General features: G+C 40.2%; 1 protein-coding gene across 6 annotated transcripts in view; it reads right to left on the bottom strand.

Moving 5' to 3' along the window:
* The window catches only part of lrp1bb (low density lipoprotein receptor-related protein 1Bb), a 332674-nt gene that overhangs the window by 53750 nt on the left and 260651 nt on the right, over positions 1-18273 (bottom strand). For all 6 annotated transcript variants that reach the window (XM_049594030.1, XM_049594032.1, XM_049594034.1 and 3 more), the window contains 11 exons: positions 17337-17456; positions 16288-16416; positions 15748-15870; positions 14196-14336; positions 13772-13959; positions 12161-12344; positions 11983-12068; positions 5786-5908; positions 1651-1832; positions 1208-1407; positions 76-264 (listed from right to left, as the gene is read on the bottom strand). In XM_049594030.1, coding sequence (XP_049449987.1) covers positions 76-264; positions 1208-1407; positions 1651-1832; positions 5786-5908; positions 11983-12068; positions 12161-12344; positions 13772-13959; positions 14196-14336; positions 15748-15870; positions 16288-16416; positions 17337-17456 — 1665 coding nt within the window. The remainder of the gene's footprint in view (positions 1-75; positions 265-1207; positions 1408-1650; positions 1833-5785; positions 5909-11982; positions 12069-12160; positions 12345-13771; positions 13960-14195; positions 14337-15747; positions 15871-16287; positions 16417-17336; positions 17457-18273) is intronic.

The following is an 18273-nucleotide window of genomic DNA, read 5'->3' as shown; positions in this document are numbered from 1 at the left end:
AAACTAAAGGAGGCCCACAACAACTGCACGGCATGGGAGGACTGCATGAACACGAGCGCCAGATGGACTTCTTACCTTCAGGCTGACGCAGGGAGTGGTAGACCTTGATGGATTTGATGGCTTGCCAGGAGTTGAGGAGCTCCATCCCTTGAGCGCCGGTTGTCTTGTGAGCACGTCGTAGTGATTTGGATTTCCCATCCGTCCAATACACAAAGTCCTCAAACAAAGTCAGGGCCATTACCCCTTGGATGTGATCATAGGACACTGGAGAGGGACAAATGGCCATGGCAAGCTTCAGTTAAATCATTTTTTATTAAATCTAGCAACCAGGGATTCGCAAACCATGTGGCACAAATTTCATTGGCAATGTCTAGCAACAGGGGTTGAAATTTCCAATCGGCACACCCACAACAGGGCCATTTATCAGGTTAACTGATGATTTGTTCTTCTAATACCCCAATACACCAGCTTTCTTTTTTCTTTAAATTTACAGCTGTAGTTGGTAACTTTTATAAAAGTTACTTTTTGTCGTATTTGCTGAAAGTGTCCCACCATGTCTGGATGAAACCTGCCAATCAGAGCCGAGGACTCTCTAACGCAGCTCTTAATCATGTCAGTCACTGATTGTGAACTTCGGTCAAATTGTCAAACCAGGCAGCGCAGATCAAATGTGAATCAAGATTCTGTTACTGCATTGCCTATTTCTCACCTCAAATGTTTTCAGAAACATAGTGTACTGTTTAGCGGTAAATGAGAAAGTTTGTGAGCCAGCCGGTGAGCGGTGTTTTGTTTTGGCTTGAGTGTTTACAACATGGCAGCCTGAGCAAGCAGTGATTGACATGATTTGGCCCTGATGGTTGTTTACGTGACTTGCAAATGCCATTAGAAGCACTAAGAGGAGGCAGGATATATTCTTTCCATAGATCTGCCTTATGTACTACTGTCAGGAAACAGTGACAGTTACAATTTTTGTTATATTTGCTTTAAAAGCTTTCTACGGTAGCTTTTAAGTCAAACTATGGGAATTAGAGTTTATTATCTACAACACAAATAAACGATCAGATTTGAAACAAGTAGAGCTCGTCTTTGTGCTTAGCTAAGCTTACCAGCTGCTGACACCAGCATTACATTTAACAGACAGATTTGGGATGGTATCAAGGTGTACTTCCCCTAAACTATTCCTTTAACACAAACACCTTAGTCTCACCTTTGCGTCTTTGGGTGCCATCCATGTTGGCAAGCAGGATGTGGTTGTCGTCTGCCCAGTAGAGCCTCTTGTTGGTGTAATCGATAGTGAGTGCAGTGGGGCTATAGATCTCTGTGTCAATGATAACCGTTTGCCCTCGGCCATCCATGCCAATACGCCCAATGTACGGGGGTTCACAGCAGTCTACCCAGAACACGTACCTAGTCATAAGTATAGCACAGTTCAAAGACTTAAATACAACAACAGGCAAACGTGATGGGAATAAAAAGTAGTACTGACACAAAATGAAACACCACAAATGAGAGCTGGATCTAACAGTTTCCAAGTTAATCATCTGAAAAGAGTAACTCTATCCCTGTTCTCCCTCAAGCTGTGAAACCAATCCTTATTAAGAAAACACTAAAGCATTATGGTGAGCCTTACAGTAATGATAATATGCTTACCCTGTCTGAGGGTCCAGAGCTAGATCCGTGGGGTTCTTAAGGCCAGAACTGATCAGAACTGTAGGGTAGAGGCCATTTGCTTTGGACACTTCCAGTGTCTTCCTTTCAGCATCACACCAGTACAGATTTTTTCCTATCCAGTCCACTGCTAAGGCGCTGGGCACTGCTGTTTTGTGGACTATCTAGTAATGCAGGGAGAGGGAGGTCAGTTAAAGAATGAAGATTTGCCTATCTTATCTAAGAACTGCTCTAGATTCTTCCATGAATAGATGTAAATAAATTGATGGCATTTGAACCAAATTGGTTCTTTCATTAGTTTACTGACAAACATAAGAGCATGTACAAAGGATATGTCTTTCTCTGTCAGGCAGGAGCAAATTATTTCAACCCTGACAGATATAAAAAGATCTGAATCACTCAGAACCCATTTTTTGCGTTTCACAGACACCAATCTAGAGTGTTGAGTATGTGCTCGGTGAGATGCGATATTCTCTTCCATCAAATCAAAGTGCGTCTATTCTTTAACCACATTATACACAAGCCCTATTAACATCCAGAGCAAAAGTGAACATCCACGTGATGTCTTTGGGATCAGATCTACACGTGTTGCCATAGTAATGGCTACACATGCATTTCCTTTGTGACGCACAGCTGCCGAAGGGTACTGCAGGACAGTCATTAATGACCATAACTGCAGACCAGAAGCTGGGCTCTTTTTTTCTAATAAATGTTCCATATAGAGCACTGTTCTGGTGTGATTAAATATAGTATATGTTGTATAACTGTAAAGTAAGTACATCTTCTGTAACTAGTATGACCATAAAATGTGTCTGTGTTTGTGTGTGCACAGTATTGTCACAGCTGCTAACATTGTTGAAAATGTCTAATTAATTATTAATAGTCTATTTGAGCTTCTTACATATTGCATAATTTGACTTCCCATAGAGTTGGGCCAAAAAGTTGAAAACATCAAGACATCATTAAAGTCAGAATTCAAGTTATGCCTGCTTTTATCTTAATCATTTCGCTTGGACTTGTGAAAAAGTTTACTGGTGCGGAGTGAAGACAAGCAGTTAGTGCACGTATTTAGTCAGATGGAGAAGCTGTGTCTAAAGATTTAACTAATTAATTAAGGTACCAGTGTAGTTTGACCCATGCATAATTATGCATAGCACATTTCTCAAATTAGAGGCTACAGATGGAGGGCACAAATCATTCCTGCTGCTGTATGACAGCTTCAGTATCGGCTGACATTACTAAGAATATAATTAATCTTACTCAGTCAGTACAGACTTGTAGTGACTCTTAATCACATACAAATTGTATTTTGATATGCATTTACAACTGTACGAGCTAATAATATAGATCAAGGGGGTAAAGTTAAAATCAATGTGCATAAAACTGTCTTTAAAGAGGCAGGTCCACCAACTATACTTTTTGTGAGTATCTGTTAGCTGTGAGTGTAAATACTGTAATTAAAGCAGATAGGATGAAGGGCAGCAGAGAGACGCTCTCATTAATGCTCTTATTCATCTGACTGTGCTAATATGAGTGAGAGATTTGGTTAAAATATATGCAAAGGTATTTGACTGATGTAAACAAAATCCAGGAACTATCTAGGAACTCCATCAATATCCCCAAGACAGTCTAGGCTTTGAGTTTGAAAAAGCAGTTGTTCAGAATAAACAATTATTGTGCCAGCTGGCGGATAAAGCCAATGCCTTTAAACACCCCCCTTTTACAAAAAAAAAAAATAATAAAATGCCAGCACCCATCCAATCTGTCATTAAGGAACACGATGTGCTTTGAGGACTTTTCTGTCATCGTTTGCAAGAAAATATATAGTCTTGGCAAAAGACTAGGCTTTCTCCTAAGCGGTAATTTGGACAAAACTGAGCTTGAAACAGTCACTAAAGTATCACTCATTGTACAGTATTTTCAAATCACAACTGCCCCCTCCAGCAAAAAGTAGTTGAGACTCATTACATGAAGCCCTCCTGGTTGACTGCATCCCTAATATCTCACTATTGATCAAAAAGATCGATTCCTGTGGCACCGAAGGTTAACTTGTGAGGAATGTCAACATTTGGATGTGGTAAATCAAAACATTAAGACCAGATGAATCCAGGGTATGTTTGATCCATGCATAAAGTTGTCTCACAGACATCTGGCTGTGTCCTAAATTCCACACTGACATACTATTTAGTAGGTTGAAACAGTATGTGAGATTTTCAAGTATGTCTAAAACCTTAGTTTAAAACCATAGTATGTGAACTGCATACTATTTCCGGTGAAATTTTATAGTATGCAAACTCTAGACACTACATCAGCATAAATATCCCACAACGCAATGCAGTAGAGGACAATGTACAGCAACCAACACAGCCCAGTCACGTAAATAACACTTTAATTTAAGTGTAAGTATAAAACAGTGTAAGATTTTTTTTTTTCATTTAATGTAGTTTCAAACTTATTTCTAAATTACTGCTAGAGCTTAGGTGGGCACAGGTTACCATGGTTACACATCTTCAACCAGCAAGAAGTCTCTAGAGAAGAGACATGGTGATTATAGCTCAGTGTGTCACATACAACAGTTTATTTATACAAAAGTACACTTAAGTACACATACTGGGTATGTATTGCATTGTATGCAATTTTTGTACACAGACTTTTCGATTTTCAACCAGCTGTGTATCAAAACAATGTGGGTAGTATGTGTAAATGAACTATGGTAAACTTCCCTCCATCTAAGCAGTGCCTAGATAACCCTCCTCCCCCCAGCGAAACTCAGACAGATGGCAAAAAACATGTAATTCAGTGGAGTTTTGCTGGCTGTCTGGGCTGTTGCTCAAAAGAATTTACATCTTTCCACTGCATAGATGGCCTAGTTTTATGTGAGGACCCTCTTTGTATCGGTGAAATACTTCTTTAATTGTAAGTGTTGACAGATGAATAAACAGCATTTCTGGCGCTATAGCAACATGTAACACTGACTGTTTCAACAATAATAGCTTAGCACCAAGAATACACGTGGATACATTTAGCTTTGGATGTTGAAGGTAAACACAATTACACAAAGGCAGAAAAGTACTGCTGCATCTCACCTTTTGGGATATAACCAATCATTAATGTCACAGTGGATGTTTTCACTCATCTATTGTATTACCTGCTGTGACATCAGTGACTATATCTCCAGAAGTGTTTTAATCAAAATCAACCCACAGAGCCCAGTGCAAATTAAGTTTACTCTTAAAGAACGGATGGAGTAAACAAAGTGAATTCTCAAATCTATGATTATCCATTGTTTCAATTAAACCATAGATTTCAAATAATCTTTGCATTGGTCAGATGAACTATCTTGGCAGAGAAAAAGTCCACAGAAATACTCTCCACTCTCCGATCTTTTCCTCCCCATATGGCAAGTCGATAGTCGGTAGCACTGGATATGAGTGGCTCTTTTAATTAACCCAATGTGAGAAGCTCCCCGATCTGTGTCTCAGACAGTTTGTCCTCTTGCTAGGCTGTGGCAGTGGCTCAAACAGAGAGTGTGGGAGTAATTGAGCCGAATGAGCCTAATACCCCCACACACCAATGCTAATGAGATGTGGAATGGGGGCTCAGCAGGTGTTCTACTGACATCCCAGTGTCCCTTGTGTCTGGGCTCCTATCCCATGACCCAGACAAACCTTGGTGATTACACCAGAGAGCACTATTGTGTTATTAGGCTTATTACATTTATCTGAAAGCCATTGATGATATTCCTATTATCATTAACATACACTCATTGCTGTTAAGCTAACAGGCTGTTGGCTGCCGACAGAACAAATCCATTATGTTGACTATATAAAGTGACAAAGGGCGCCCACCATCAGCTGAGCAGTGATAATGAGCCACTTAATCAACATAGTAAATGCTCTAAATTCAGACAACTTGTCGTCACAATCAACAAAGTTGTTGTTGCAATGCATTTTGCCAATTCAAATAAATTAGTAAAAAAATACATCTGGATAGAGCATGGAAAGATTAATTAATACAAGTTGGACAGGGACCAAGCAAAGTAAAGCCAATGAATCTTGGGTAAAGTGGCACAAGGCACCATATGGCATGCAGTCACAGCAACTAAATCCTGTGGTACCTTGAGGTCACTCCCATTGAGGCGCATTCTGTTGATCTTTCGACCACTTGGCCTGGTTGAGTCCACCCAATAGATAAATTCCTTCTTGTAGTCAAAGTCTATGTGGATTATGTTGTTGAGGCCCTGAGGATACAGAGGAGAAAGAGAGAAAGTATTTAACACTGGTGCTTTTACATCCAATGAAATTTAAATAGTAAGAGACCTTCAGTGCCTTGGGATGGTGAAAAACATATAATTAAACACACTTTCTTTGGTAATAAAGGTTTAGGAAAAAGTAAGCAATAATCAAATTCCACCCGGTATTATCACAAAAGTTACGGTAATATGCAGGTGTTTGAAATAATTGTTACTTTCTCTTTACAGCATATCCAGGTTTAAGGAGCAAATATAAACACACACACACTGTTAAAGGAACGCTTCATCCACATAATAATCATTTGTAAATAAATCAGTCATGCAGTGTTACCTTGAATTCATGAAAAAAAATCTACTCTTGCATGCCTCCACAAAAGGCAGCAAACATGGATTGATTCGGGACCACGCTTAAAACAGTAAAACTATATCAAAACATGTGTTTAAAAACTCTCGCACAACTCATGCAGTATAATGCAAGGCTCATTTATCCAGTTGTACGCTCAATACTTCCCAAACACAGTTTTAAAATATAAGGGTTTTAGTGAAAATGCATGCATGAAAAAGAGTTTTCTTCACGAATTTAACGTAACACGTCGTGACTGACTGATATACAAATGGTCATTTTATGGGTGAAGTATTCCTTTTTAATAGATGGATTAATAGAAATGCTAGCAGCTTCAGCTATGGTTTCAGTCGTTTGTCTGACAGATGCACTCCTCATTAAATATAGCTGAATATGCAGGTGGTGTAATGGCTTTTTCTCACATTATGCATGTTAACGCAACATGAATTGTACTTTCACGTTTCAAGTCTATTTCCTTCTATTTTACACAAGTAAAACCCATGATTGTGTTATAAGAGCTGCCAAAAATGCAGGTGACCCATAATACTGAACACTGCCTGCTCACCATCTGTGTAGGTAGACACTGACAGAGAACTGAAGCTGTTGTACTTGTCAAACTGATTAAACCAATCTAGTAAGATCAAGTTTAATTCATTACTTGAAATGCCTAGAGATGGAAATACCAACAGGATGAGAAACAGAGTATAGAAAAGGCCAACCTCTACAGTATCTGTGTGTGAAGTGGTATTTACTGTACAAGCAATATTGATTTAGGTGGTTTTCCCATAGGTTCCAATGCTTTCAGCTATACAGAGCATCTGAAGAGCCAGTGAAGTCTTAAATGTTCTGTGAAGTCATAGTCCTATCAAAGCCGAAGAGTGAGGTACTTCCCTACTCTGTCATGCTCACAGGACCCCACTGTCAGTCAGACACAGCCGCTCACCAAACAAGTGCCCCCACCCTGGTGTCTCGCACTGTGGGTGCCGAGAAAAGGTGTCAGATAATCTGACAGGCGAAATGAGACATCTTCATCAGATCATCAACACCCTCACAGACAGGCGCCAAAGTGTCCTGGGGGAACCCTTCTCCACTCCAAGCGTCAGCTATAGAGATGAAACCCGCATGCTCCTTTTATCAGTGTCTCTATCCAGAAATATGTCTCCTACTCATTTTCCCTGTGGACAGTATAGAAACCAACCAACTACAAAATGAATCACAAGCTTTTAACTGTTCTGAAAATGGATATGAAAAAAAATAAAATAAAAATAAAAAAATTAAAAGAGATTGTATAAATTAGAGTTGGGCGATCTTGTCCATATCCTATCGTCCTATCGCCATCTAGTGAAATCGCCGATGAACGATGTCATCGCCCGGGGGGTGTGTGTGTGTGTGTGTGTGTGTGTGTGTGTGTGGAGTGGGTGTCATTACGCGTCGCTGCTGAAACGTTCACTTATAGCCTCTCTTTGGCGTTTGAGCAGCTTTATAAAACTCTTGAACATGTAATGGCTCCTTAATTAGCAAGTTGACTTTACATAGACGGCATATCTTTTCAATTTCTCCTGACATTGTGTTGTTTGGTTTGTTCACCGCTCCGCGACATGCGCATTAAGGCCCGAACATACTCGGGCGGAACATACGCGGAACGGACTCCGCGGAGGTCCGCGCGGACTCAAAGCGGAAGTCCGCAAGCCCTGTGCACGCAAAGCTGAGATTTTACGACCGCGCGGACTCCGCTCCGCGCACCAGTGACTGCTCAGCATGTATTTTTCACATCGCAGGGATTTTTCACGGACATTTTTACAGGAAACTACAACACGGAAGTGCGCTCGACTATGAAAGCCCAAATGACTGCGGACATTCCTCGCAGAGTCCGCTCCGCTTATAGTACACCCGAGTATGCTTGTGTCGAGGGGGCGGAGGCGTTGATCTCTTCCCCCCCCACCCTCCGCTCTCTCACTAAGCAGCCTCCCTCTGTCTTCTTCTCACTCAGCCTCGTTCAGCCTCGATCTCGTCAGCATGCTCCACACACGCGCTGTCTCCCCCTCACACCTCGCGATTGCATCGTCATATAAAAAAGACATCGTGAAACAACCCTTCTATCGCCGATGGGCGATCCGATCGCAACCGTAGTATAAATAGTATAATAGTGTGTGTGTGTGTGTGTGTGTGTGTGTGTGTGTAGGTTTTTTAAGTGCAAGCATTCAAATCGACATCACTGTCAAATCACCATTGATTTCCTGTTCCACTATTTTTCTTTCTAAAATAAGACATGTCTGACAGTGAAACCTTATGGGTGGTGGATGCAGTCAAAGTTTTTATTGCCGATTGACTTAAGTTTGATTTAGCTTTTGGCTAACGATCCAGGCTTTAAAGGGATACTTTGTAGATCTCCAACCAGCTCTGTATCATTACAATGTTGGTTGTGTGTGTAAATGAATTATGTTATACATCCCTCCATCTTGCCAGTGCCCGGATCTCCCTGCTCATTTGCCAACGAAAACCTGCTGGATGACATGAAATGCGTCATCCGGAGATTGTCCCTGGTTCTTGTGCTGTTGGTCGAACTATGGATTGTACTTCCTTGGGTGCCATACTGTTTCCTGTGTTGTGTAAACTAAGGCTGAAAAAACTAAGATCAAACGTAAAATTAAGCTACTTAACTAAAAAATGAACTTACTGCATCACTTTTAAAACGTTAACAGACATGGTTTTCTACCTCTTGACGACAATCAAAAGCCACAGCCCTTTGTCTTTGTTTTTTTCTGGTCATGTAGCACCAAATTCAAAAGTATTTACATCTTTCTACTGCATAGACAGCCCAGTTTTATGAAATGACCATCAGCAGGGAAATATTCATTTAAATCCCCACTTTCGAGGTGTAGAAGTTGTAATTTCTACAATAACAGCCACCACAGTCATCAGCTGCAACATGCTAAAACTTACTGATATTGTACTTAACGCAGAACTTTGTAAGTAATTTCTCAGTACTACAGTTGCCAATTAATCTGAGAACATTTTGTTGAAACTCACTGATTGCTTTCCATGAGTCATTTTATCGGACAACTCATGGAAAGCCTAATTTACTTAATGCAAAATATTATCCCAGGTAATCACATTCCCTGCTGAGCCAGAGCCTGATGTTTGAGCTCTAATTAACCACAGCGAAAAAGTATAAATTAAGTAGGAGAACAGGAACAGAGCAGCTCTAAAATACATTCAAAACTACAGTAGCAATGTTTTTAAAGATAACTTTGTCAAATTTGCTAAAAACTGTCACTAAATCCACACAGTAGTACATAAGACAGATAATCTGTGGAAAAAAAAAAAAAAAAAAAAGTTCCTCCTCTTCCTTGTAATTCTAATGCTAATTTGCTAGAATCTACTGGGGCTGAAGGAAAACAACCAATTAGAGCTGAGGAGTCTCTAATGCAGCTGTCAATCATGTCAATCACTGCTCGTAAACTGCAGCAGGAGGTGCTTTGTTTGTGCTCAAGTGGTGCCCAGTCAAACTTTCTCACTTTACAGCAAAACAGTACACTAAAATATGTTTCTGAAAATATTTGAGGTGAGAAATAAGTAATGCAATAACATAAACTTGATTCATATTTGATCTGCACTGCCTAGTTTGACCACAATACACGAACAGTGACTGACATCACTGACCGCTGCGTTAGAGATTCCTCGGCTCTGATTGGTTGTTTTCATGTGTTGTGTGTATGTACAGTACTACTGTGTGGATATAGTGACAGTTTCAGCAAATACAACATTTCTTTTTAATAAAGGTTACCAATTACAGCTTTAACGGGTTTAAACAATATGTTAGAGTGATATAATAATACTGCGAGTAACTCGTGTATGTGGTGGGAAGATAAATTTATGCTAACAGCAAAAGCATTACAAAGGGAGAATGGATCAGATCATTTTGAAATTTACATATCATGAACATATAGTCTGAACAAGGTATGTAATGGCATGGTAGAGTGATTTGAGGTCAGTGAAGTATCCACCACCACTTAGTAAAGGTGTGTGCATATTCCCCTTTCTAGCTTCCATTAATGGTAACATGCAGTGATTAAAGTGAGTTGTGGCTGATGAGAACTCCAATACAGACAGTACACAGAGTCGAGAGGTTAATACGGCTGTGAGAGGAGATTGTAGGATACCCCATAGGTTGATTTACAGTAAATCACAGCCAACCATTTGTGATAATCAACAGCCAGATTCAAACATTGCCCGGAGCAGCTGTGAGGGGACTTAGGTATGATTGAAATAGCTTTTCCATGGGGTCCTCTATAGGGTGATTTTGTTCTCTGCCAATCAGAATGGCCAGTTTCCTTTGCCCATGTGATGGGGGCTGGGAAATAATGATGGACGGCGAACATCTCATTTAAATGGAACAATATTTTACAGAGGTTGTGCAGTATTTTCAGGTTTAATCACAAAACTTTGCAGTGAAAATTATTACTTGAGACTGAGGAGTACAATGACGTAAGCACAGATTTTTTTTTTTTTTTTTGCTTTACCCAGTAATGCTGAATGTCTTTATTTGAGATGACACATAATTTTCAGTGAAAAGGGGGCTTGTGTAGCTGAATCAGATGCTTCTCTGACCAAGGATAGCTGACATCAGAGGGTAAGTAGACTGGAGCATATTGACTGATTTGAAGCAGGCTGCAAACATTCCAGCATTTATGCCTTTTTTAATACATAATTTCGTTTATCTATCATAATGTTACAACTTTATCCAAGGACATCACACAGCTTACATTTTTGTTCATCATTTCTGCAATTCAAAACATTGCGTTAAGTATTCAATAAGGTATCACTGGTATTATCTTCCGATGCTCCCTGCAAAGGTACTGTTTCCTCCACACATTTAGCATTTGGCAAAATTACACTGTCTTTCATACAACAGCTATTTAAACACATACGTCCTCAATATATAGCTGACAGACTGTGTACAAGAGGCAGGGAAGAATAAGAGGACAAGATAGTAGTTTGATTATCTGTTGATGCCTCTTAAAATGCTCTGAGAGTACAGGAGATTTGGACAGGGACCTTGGTTGGTGCTGATGTTTGCCTCATATTACCTACTAATGTGCAAGTTTTACAGCTCTAGGCTTAAACCTTCTAAACTGCTCACAGCCGCATTGGGGCCGCCCAAATAATTTCAAACATGTTTGAAATTATTTGTGGAGTTATTGGAATTATTTGTCCTTCAGGCTAACGTTAGCTAGCATACTACTGTTGACAGATATTGAAACTGACAGGTAAAATCTCACCTCCATTTCTTGCTGAAAAATAGACGACCTGTATTGACAATTAACTATTTTCTCATCCATACTCCATACTAATTTAGCCTTCTGTTTTTGTTTTTTTTTCTCATTGCAAAGCATTACTTGCACCATGTCTCTGTTTTTTTTAACATCTGCTTCACCCTAGGATCATTTGAGGTGGTGCATTCATGCTCCTCCTGGCATAATAATCTTATAATACTCTGTAGTGTGTGATGCACCATCATTTTCAAACCTTGTAGTGTGTGCGTGTCTGAGATAAGAGAGAACATCTGTGAAGTTTCTTTTCATATGTGCGTGATGCAACTCCATTTCAAAATTGGCTAGGGTTTTAAAACTCCTGTAGTTGTGGGCCTGGCTTTAGCAGTGTGTCAATCTGATAATGGTGAACACTTGTCCTCCTCAGATATGCAGATATTGCTCACCTGTTTTAGGATGGTGTAATTTGAGCCATCCACACTCAGCTTCCGGATCTCGTGGTGGTCAGCCATAATGAGAAAAGGCTCTTCAGCTAAAATGAGGAACATGCAATGTCAAAGGTCTGATGGGACTTACAGTAACAGACTGAAACTTTGCAAATTAAAAGATGAAAAATCACCTGACCTGACAGAGCCTTGCATGTATTGGGGTTGCGCTCCAAGGCTTCATAGCCATCCACACACATGCACTTAAAGGAGCCGTAAGTGTTGATGCAGCGCTGGCTACAGGGAAGGACAGTGGAGCATTCGTCAACATCCACACACGTCTTTCCATCATCCTTTAGGTAGAAACCAGGCCAGCATTTACACTGATGATATAAAAACACAAAAAATGGTAGAGATTTAATCATGAAGGTAAAAAACATGCAAAACAAGACTGACATTCTGACACCCCCACTTAGCTATTAAAAAGTTAATTATGAAACAGATCATTCAAGTTTTATGTTCTGACTGGTGTAGGCATGTCTGAAAGACCTTGAGTTCTTTTATTACACAATGCTTCATTGTGGCTATGTTATATAGGCAGTGTGCTTAAAGAGGATGTGCCTGTACAGTTATTTTAGATCAGTCAGTAACAGCAGACAATATATTTCAGACTCCATTACATTTTTCTCAAAGTACTGAAGGTCAGGAATGAAAATGTTTCAAAAATCTAACATCAAACATATATGATGACATCAAAGCCGTGATATAGACATACTATGCTATGGCTCAAAAATTCCATTGCATTTCAGTGACCAGCCCCCCCCCTTCAAAAAAAAAAACAAAAAAAAACACAACCTCAAAGTGCTTGTATCAGCTGCTATGGACCCACAGCAAATCCCTTTCTTATCCACAGTTATAACCTTGAGGGCCTTTCTGCTGATCTCCCTGTTCAGGCCACAAATGGATGAGCTAAGGGCCTACATTGATGTGCTCTCTGTCCAGCTCTGCCCCTCACATGACAGGGAAGAGAGGTTTTTCTGTGCTTTCAGCCAGTTTTCTGATGCAGTGAGCACCGTCTTATGGAAGAGCAGGAGAGGGGAACCCAGGAACGGAGGAATAAACTGCAGCAGGCTGACAACAGTGACGGCCACCGGAGCACTCCAGCGGACGTGGCCTTGACCTGGATTCAACCCTAACATCACACGCCACCGTTGCCAGGCACTGCACAATTGCCCGGCACAGTGAGGGAGCACAGAGAGTTGTTGGCATTTCATTAGACTCACCTTACAGCGATGATCAAGGTTATCCAAAAAATAAAGGAGAAACTAAATGTATGTATGCTCTCCTTTATCTGTTTAATTACGTGCAAAGTTAAGCTTGATTCATTATCAGTCATTTATTATTAATGTCCACGCTATTAATAATATTACCTGCAGATTTCACCTGATACTAATGATACTGAAGCTTAGAACTGTGGGTCAGTTAAGTCTATGAATTAAAACGTCAGACTTTAGTGATTTAATAAATTGAATATTATGATGCCACACACAGTCACACTGTAGGAAGTAGCAAACATTACAGCTGTGACTCATATTTACAAATGAACACTGCAGTGCAATGGGTTCACTGACATTCGGAGAGGTGACAAGTTCGTTGACTATTTTTTCTTCCATATTTTGCCATGTTTCCATCTGGTTAAAGCTTTTGCAGGATGAATTGGGCTTTAAGGACCAAGTGTAGTCAGCAAGTAATTCTGAGAAAGAATGGACTTTCAAGCTACTGAACCGTGACTAGTCCTCTGGTCACTTACCTTGTATCCCACAGGAAGATCTTGGCAGTCCTGTGTGCACCCACTAACTCTGCGATTCAAACATTCGTTCACATCACAGTTCCTCTCATCCGATCGGTCTCCACAATCATCTCTCCCATCACAGAGGTTCCCCTCCGAGATGCAGCGACCATTGGAGCACATGAAGAAGGAGCCATTGCACAAGCTTCCTAAAAAGAGCAAGACATGACTGTCACTGGCACAATGCCCTGTAATTTCTCAACAAAGTTGGGGGATGTTTTTGACCTGACAATGGATCTAGACAGATTAATTCCTTTCAAGGAAGCTCTCCTGGTTTTAGCGCCTTTTGTTTCCGCCATATGTCCCCGCCGATTTTCCTGGGCAAGTGGTGCTGCTGCTGACACTGATGAAGAGATTCCAGTAGCGAGCCAAACAGCAGTCTTACCTGCGGCCAGACATTTGAGGTTCAGAGGCAGTTCGTCAGAGTGGTCGGGACAGTCTGCGTAGCCGTCACACTCCCATTGAGAGCTGAGAAGACAGCGGCCATCCCCGCAGCGAAACTCCTCTGATCCACAGGAACGATACACTAAAGAAAGAGAGATTGACACTTTTTCAGTGAGTTACACTTAAGCTCAGCAGTTATACAACTTCAGTTTAGGGTGTGACTTTGGCAGTATTAAGTGCAAATAGTGACAGATAAAGATTCTTATGGCCATTGTTCATACTGCAATAAACGAGCCTCATAGTGTGTATGAAGTCATTGCTGATGAACAAATCAAGCCATCTGGAGGTATGATCATGTGCACAGCTGCTTTGGACTATATTTCAAGTACAGTATAAATGTTTCATCAGCTTAAGTCATCACAAATCACGGCTGTGACAGAGAATTCCCTCTAGTTGAGGGACCAAAAGTTGTATAGGCCCAAATTAAACCTTGTCATCCATACTTTCACAAGTCACAAATCATAACATCAGATTAAACAACAACAGGGAGCTGACACTGGATGTTAATAATAATACTAATAATAATAACAACAAAAACACCTTATTAACATAAACCCAGACCAGTTCGGAGGAACATGGTCTAATCTATAATAAACCAACCAATAAATATCAAGACATATTATTAAGATATGATTTTATTTTATTTTCCTTTTTATTTTTAAAATATGTTCTTATTTATTACTTATATATTAATATATTGAACATGTTCCATCATTTCAAACTATGTTTTTCTAACTATTCAGCATAGGAAATTGGCTAATGTTCACGGAATGCAATAACAATATAACACACTGCCCTTATTTTTTTTATTTATTTATTCTTTTCATTGTGCTTATATTTAGTATTTGTGGTCTCCCATTGTGTCTTTTACCAACCTGCCCAGTTGCCAGACAAACATGGTATACATTTCTGAAAACCACAGATTTGTTACATTTGTATCATATTTTATTATATCAAAGTGACGTAGTATATGAGCTGACTTTGTCATCAAGAGGTGGAGGAGATGGTGGATGGCCTGACAGCTATGTGAAATGGCTGCCTAGTCGCAAACCAATATTCAAGACCAACAAACAACAGCAAAGGTTGTTTTTTATTGTTAACCAATCACTATGTTTCCAGGCTCTTTTGGCCAATTGTGGGTGTTACAAGCAAAAACGTGATCTTTTCCTGACAATAACCAAGTGCTTTTTGTGCCTAAATATAAGTGCACATTAACCGCATAAAATTGAAACATTAAGAAACGTAAAGTACATTCTCTAGCACACTGTGGCCCCGCCTTTAAACTGAACTTAATTCTGAGTTTCAGTTCATACCTTTTAATACCTGTCTACTACCACAGAGAACCCTTTTATCAAAGAAAAATGTGCAAATGGTCAAATGATAAAAGTAGTACAAGGAAACAGGTACACCATTGCTGTTTTTTTTGGCATAATGGCATAATCATTTGCCACTGGTGAATATCAAGAGCAAAAGAGCAATGTAAATCAACTTACCACATTCCACTGACTCGTCAGACCCGTCTCCACAGTCGTTGTCATGATCACAGACGAACCGCTGGGGGATGCATGCTTTGTTGCGGCAGCGAAACGAGCTGTCATCACATGTGTTGTTGGGTGCTAATGCATGAACATAAATGGTTTCAAAGGCTCATCAATAAATAAGCTTTTCTTTCTAAACAAGGCATGGCATGCAACATGTGTAACGTAAACTTAAGTGAGCTTCATGCTACTCCTCTGGTCTCTGTGTTTTCAAATTTGTTCCTATTTTTTATGCTTGAATCAAGAAGAAATAACATTTAAATAGTCCGGGACCAATTTGTAGAATCCAGATCACACTACTAAGAGAAGAGTGCAATTGTGCAAAAACTAATAAAACTTGCAAAGGGATTTACCCTTAGGTGTTGAGTGGGTTTCATGTTCTGTGGGCTATTGATTTGCACAATGAAATTCTACAAAGAGTAAACATGCACTGATTAATTCTGACTTTCTTTTATAAGTGCAGCGAGCCATTCAATGTGTTAAACTAGAGTTTACCACAGCCAGCTGCAGAAAGTTCATCACTCCCATCAGGGCAGTCCCTTTCACCATCACAGAGCCAGCGTTTCGGAACACAGGCATACGACCCAGGGCAGCTGAACAGCCCTGGAGCACATGTCACTGAGCCTGAGAGGAAAACAGGACCACATGTTCTATTTCAAAAGCCAAGGAATGCAAATGGTCAAATGAACCACAGAGGAGAATGAGTACAAACGACATTGAACAGAAGCAGATGCATTTTGTTTTGTTAGGATGGTACCTTCTGTTATCAGTGATCATTTACCAGCAATTCCAATTAATAAAATCACTTGTTCTGCCCTTATAGTTGATATCAGAATATATTACAACTCATACAATAAAGTTTTTGGTTCTGGTTTTAAACTGATACCCCTTTATGACCTAAACAAACTCTAATTTTCATTGTGCAGCAGTTCCCTTTATGCAAGCTAACAAATAATGACTGTGCTGTTGTAAGTAACAATTATTTACTTGAATTGTGTAAGTCAGCAATACTCTCCGATATTTAAGGGCTGCCCTTTAAGGAAAAAGAAAGCAGTAGAAAAAATGGTTGCACTGAGAAATAAAGGTTAATACAGAAGTTCAATTAGGCATGTATAGCTAAAATGCATATCTTGTTTTTGACAAGAATTGTGCCTGGGAAACCTTTGGGCCATTTCATTAATATTTCCTTGACACTCCATTACAATCCAATTACACAACCAATGTTCACAGCAATTCTTGTCTCTTTATTGTGGTTGGATTCTTTTTATTTTATTCTAGAATTCATTACACACACATCTCATTTGCCCGTTGAAAAAGCTGTGCCTCTCGGGCCCCAGTGATGAAAAATTCTATTTGCCTCAGCGCCCACTTGAATCATCAGGAATGCCTGCAGCCTCATTTGTTGTCTCATTAAGATTGTTTCATTTCTGTCCATTCATTTCCAGCTCTGCTAGGGGAGCACGTGGAGCTGTCATGCGTAACAGATCGGATGCGACCTTTTACGCCAACATCAGATTTCTTATGACATCTGAAAGGGCACTAACCACAGATCTGCACGCTCTCGTCCAGGCCGTCCTCGCAGTCGTTCTCCCCATCACACAGCCATTGTTTGGCGATGCACTTGTTCTTTGAGCAGGCAAACTGGTTCCACAAGCATGACGAGTCTGCAGAGGGCAGTGGAAAAATAATTTCAATGCCATAAATCAAACAAAGTGAGGAGGAAACAACAGAAGCGGCATGCCCTATAGAAGGGGCAGAGTGTTTTTAATCAAAATACAACAAGTGGGCTGGCTTCTATTTGCCCCATGGCTTGCTTGTTTTTCTCTATTGTTTTTCTGCTTAGCAGCATGCATGGGTGTAGCTGCCACACAGAGGACTATAAATATATGTTTTTTCTTTTGTCTCACGTAAGAAGACATTTTGATGAATGCTCCAGGTTTCTGTGCAAGGAAGTAAAAATATCAACTGAACACAAATCAATTGTCTAGACTATATATCTTATCAATATCAAAGGTTTATGTCTTCTTATTATGTTTGATGAGTAAATGTGCTGCTCAGGGTGATGAGAAACAGTTGTGTGTTAACTAAGAGAGCACTCTGCTGTTCACGGTGTAAAAGCTATTGTGTAAAATGTGGATATATTCATAATCTGTGCTGAGTTTGTGTCACTGAGCCACCCACTCTCCCTGGGGAGTCGTTCTGTGGTCTCTCTCTCAGATGTCAGGCTTGGCAAAGTCTGCCAGAGCTTTGATGAGATGTTGAGAGAAGGAAGGGGGATGTGTGCTCCAGGTCATACCACAGCGCAAGGAATTATGGATCAGGAGGGAGGTGAGGTGGGGGGGCTGTCTCTCACACTGGGTTGCTTTCCTTCCTGTCAGACTTTGTACATCACACCAGCTTTACGTGCCTCGATACGATGATGTAAGATTAGGATAAGATAAACATGAAATGGCTAAATCTGGAAACCATGATTATCCAGAC

This window comes from Epinephelus fuscoguttatus, linkage group LG13 (assembly GCF_011397635.1).
Source record: "Epinephelus fuscoguttatus linkage group LG13, E.fuscoguttatus.final_Chr_v1".
Lineage (NCBI taxonomy): Eukaryota > Metazoa > Chordata > Actinopteri > Perciformes > Serranidae > Epinephelus > Epinephelus fuscoguttatus.
Note: the sequence above shows the minus strand (reverse complement) of the source record. Positions and strands in the feature narration are given on the sequence as shown.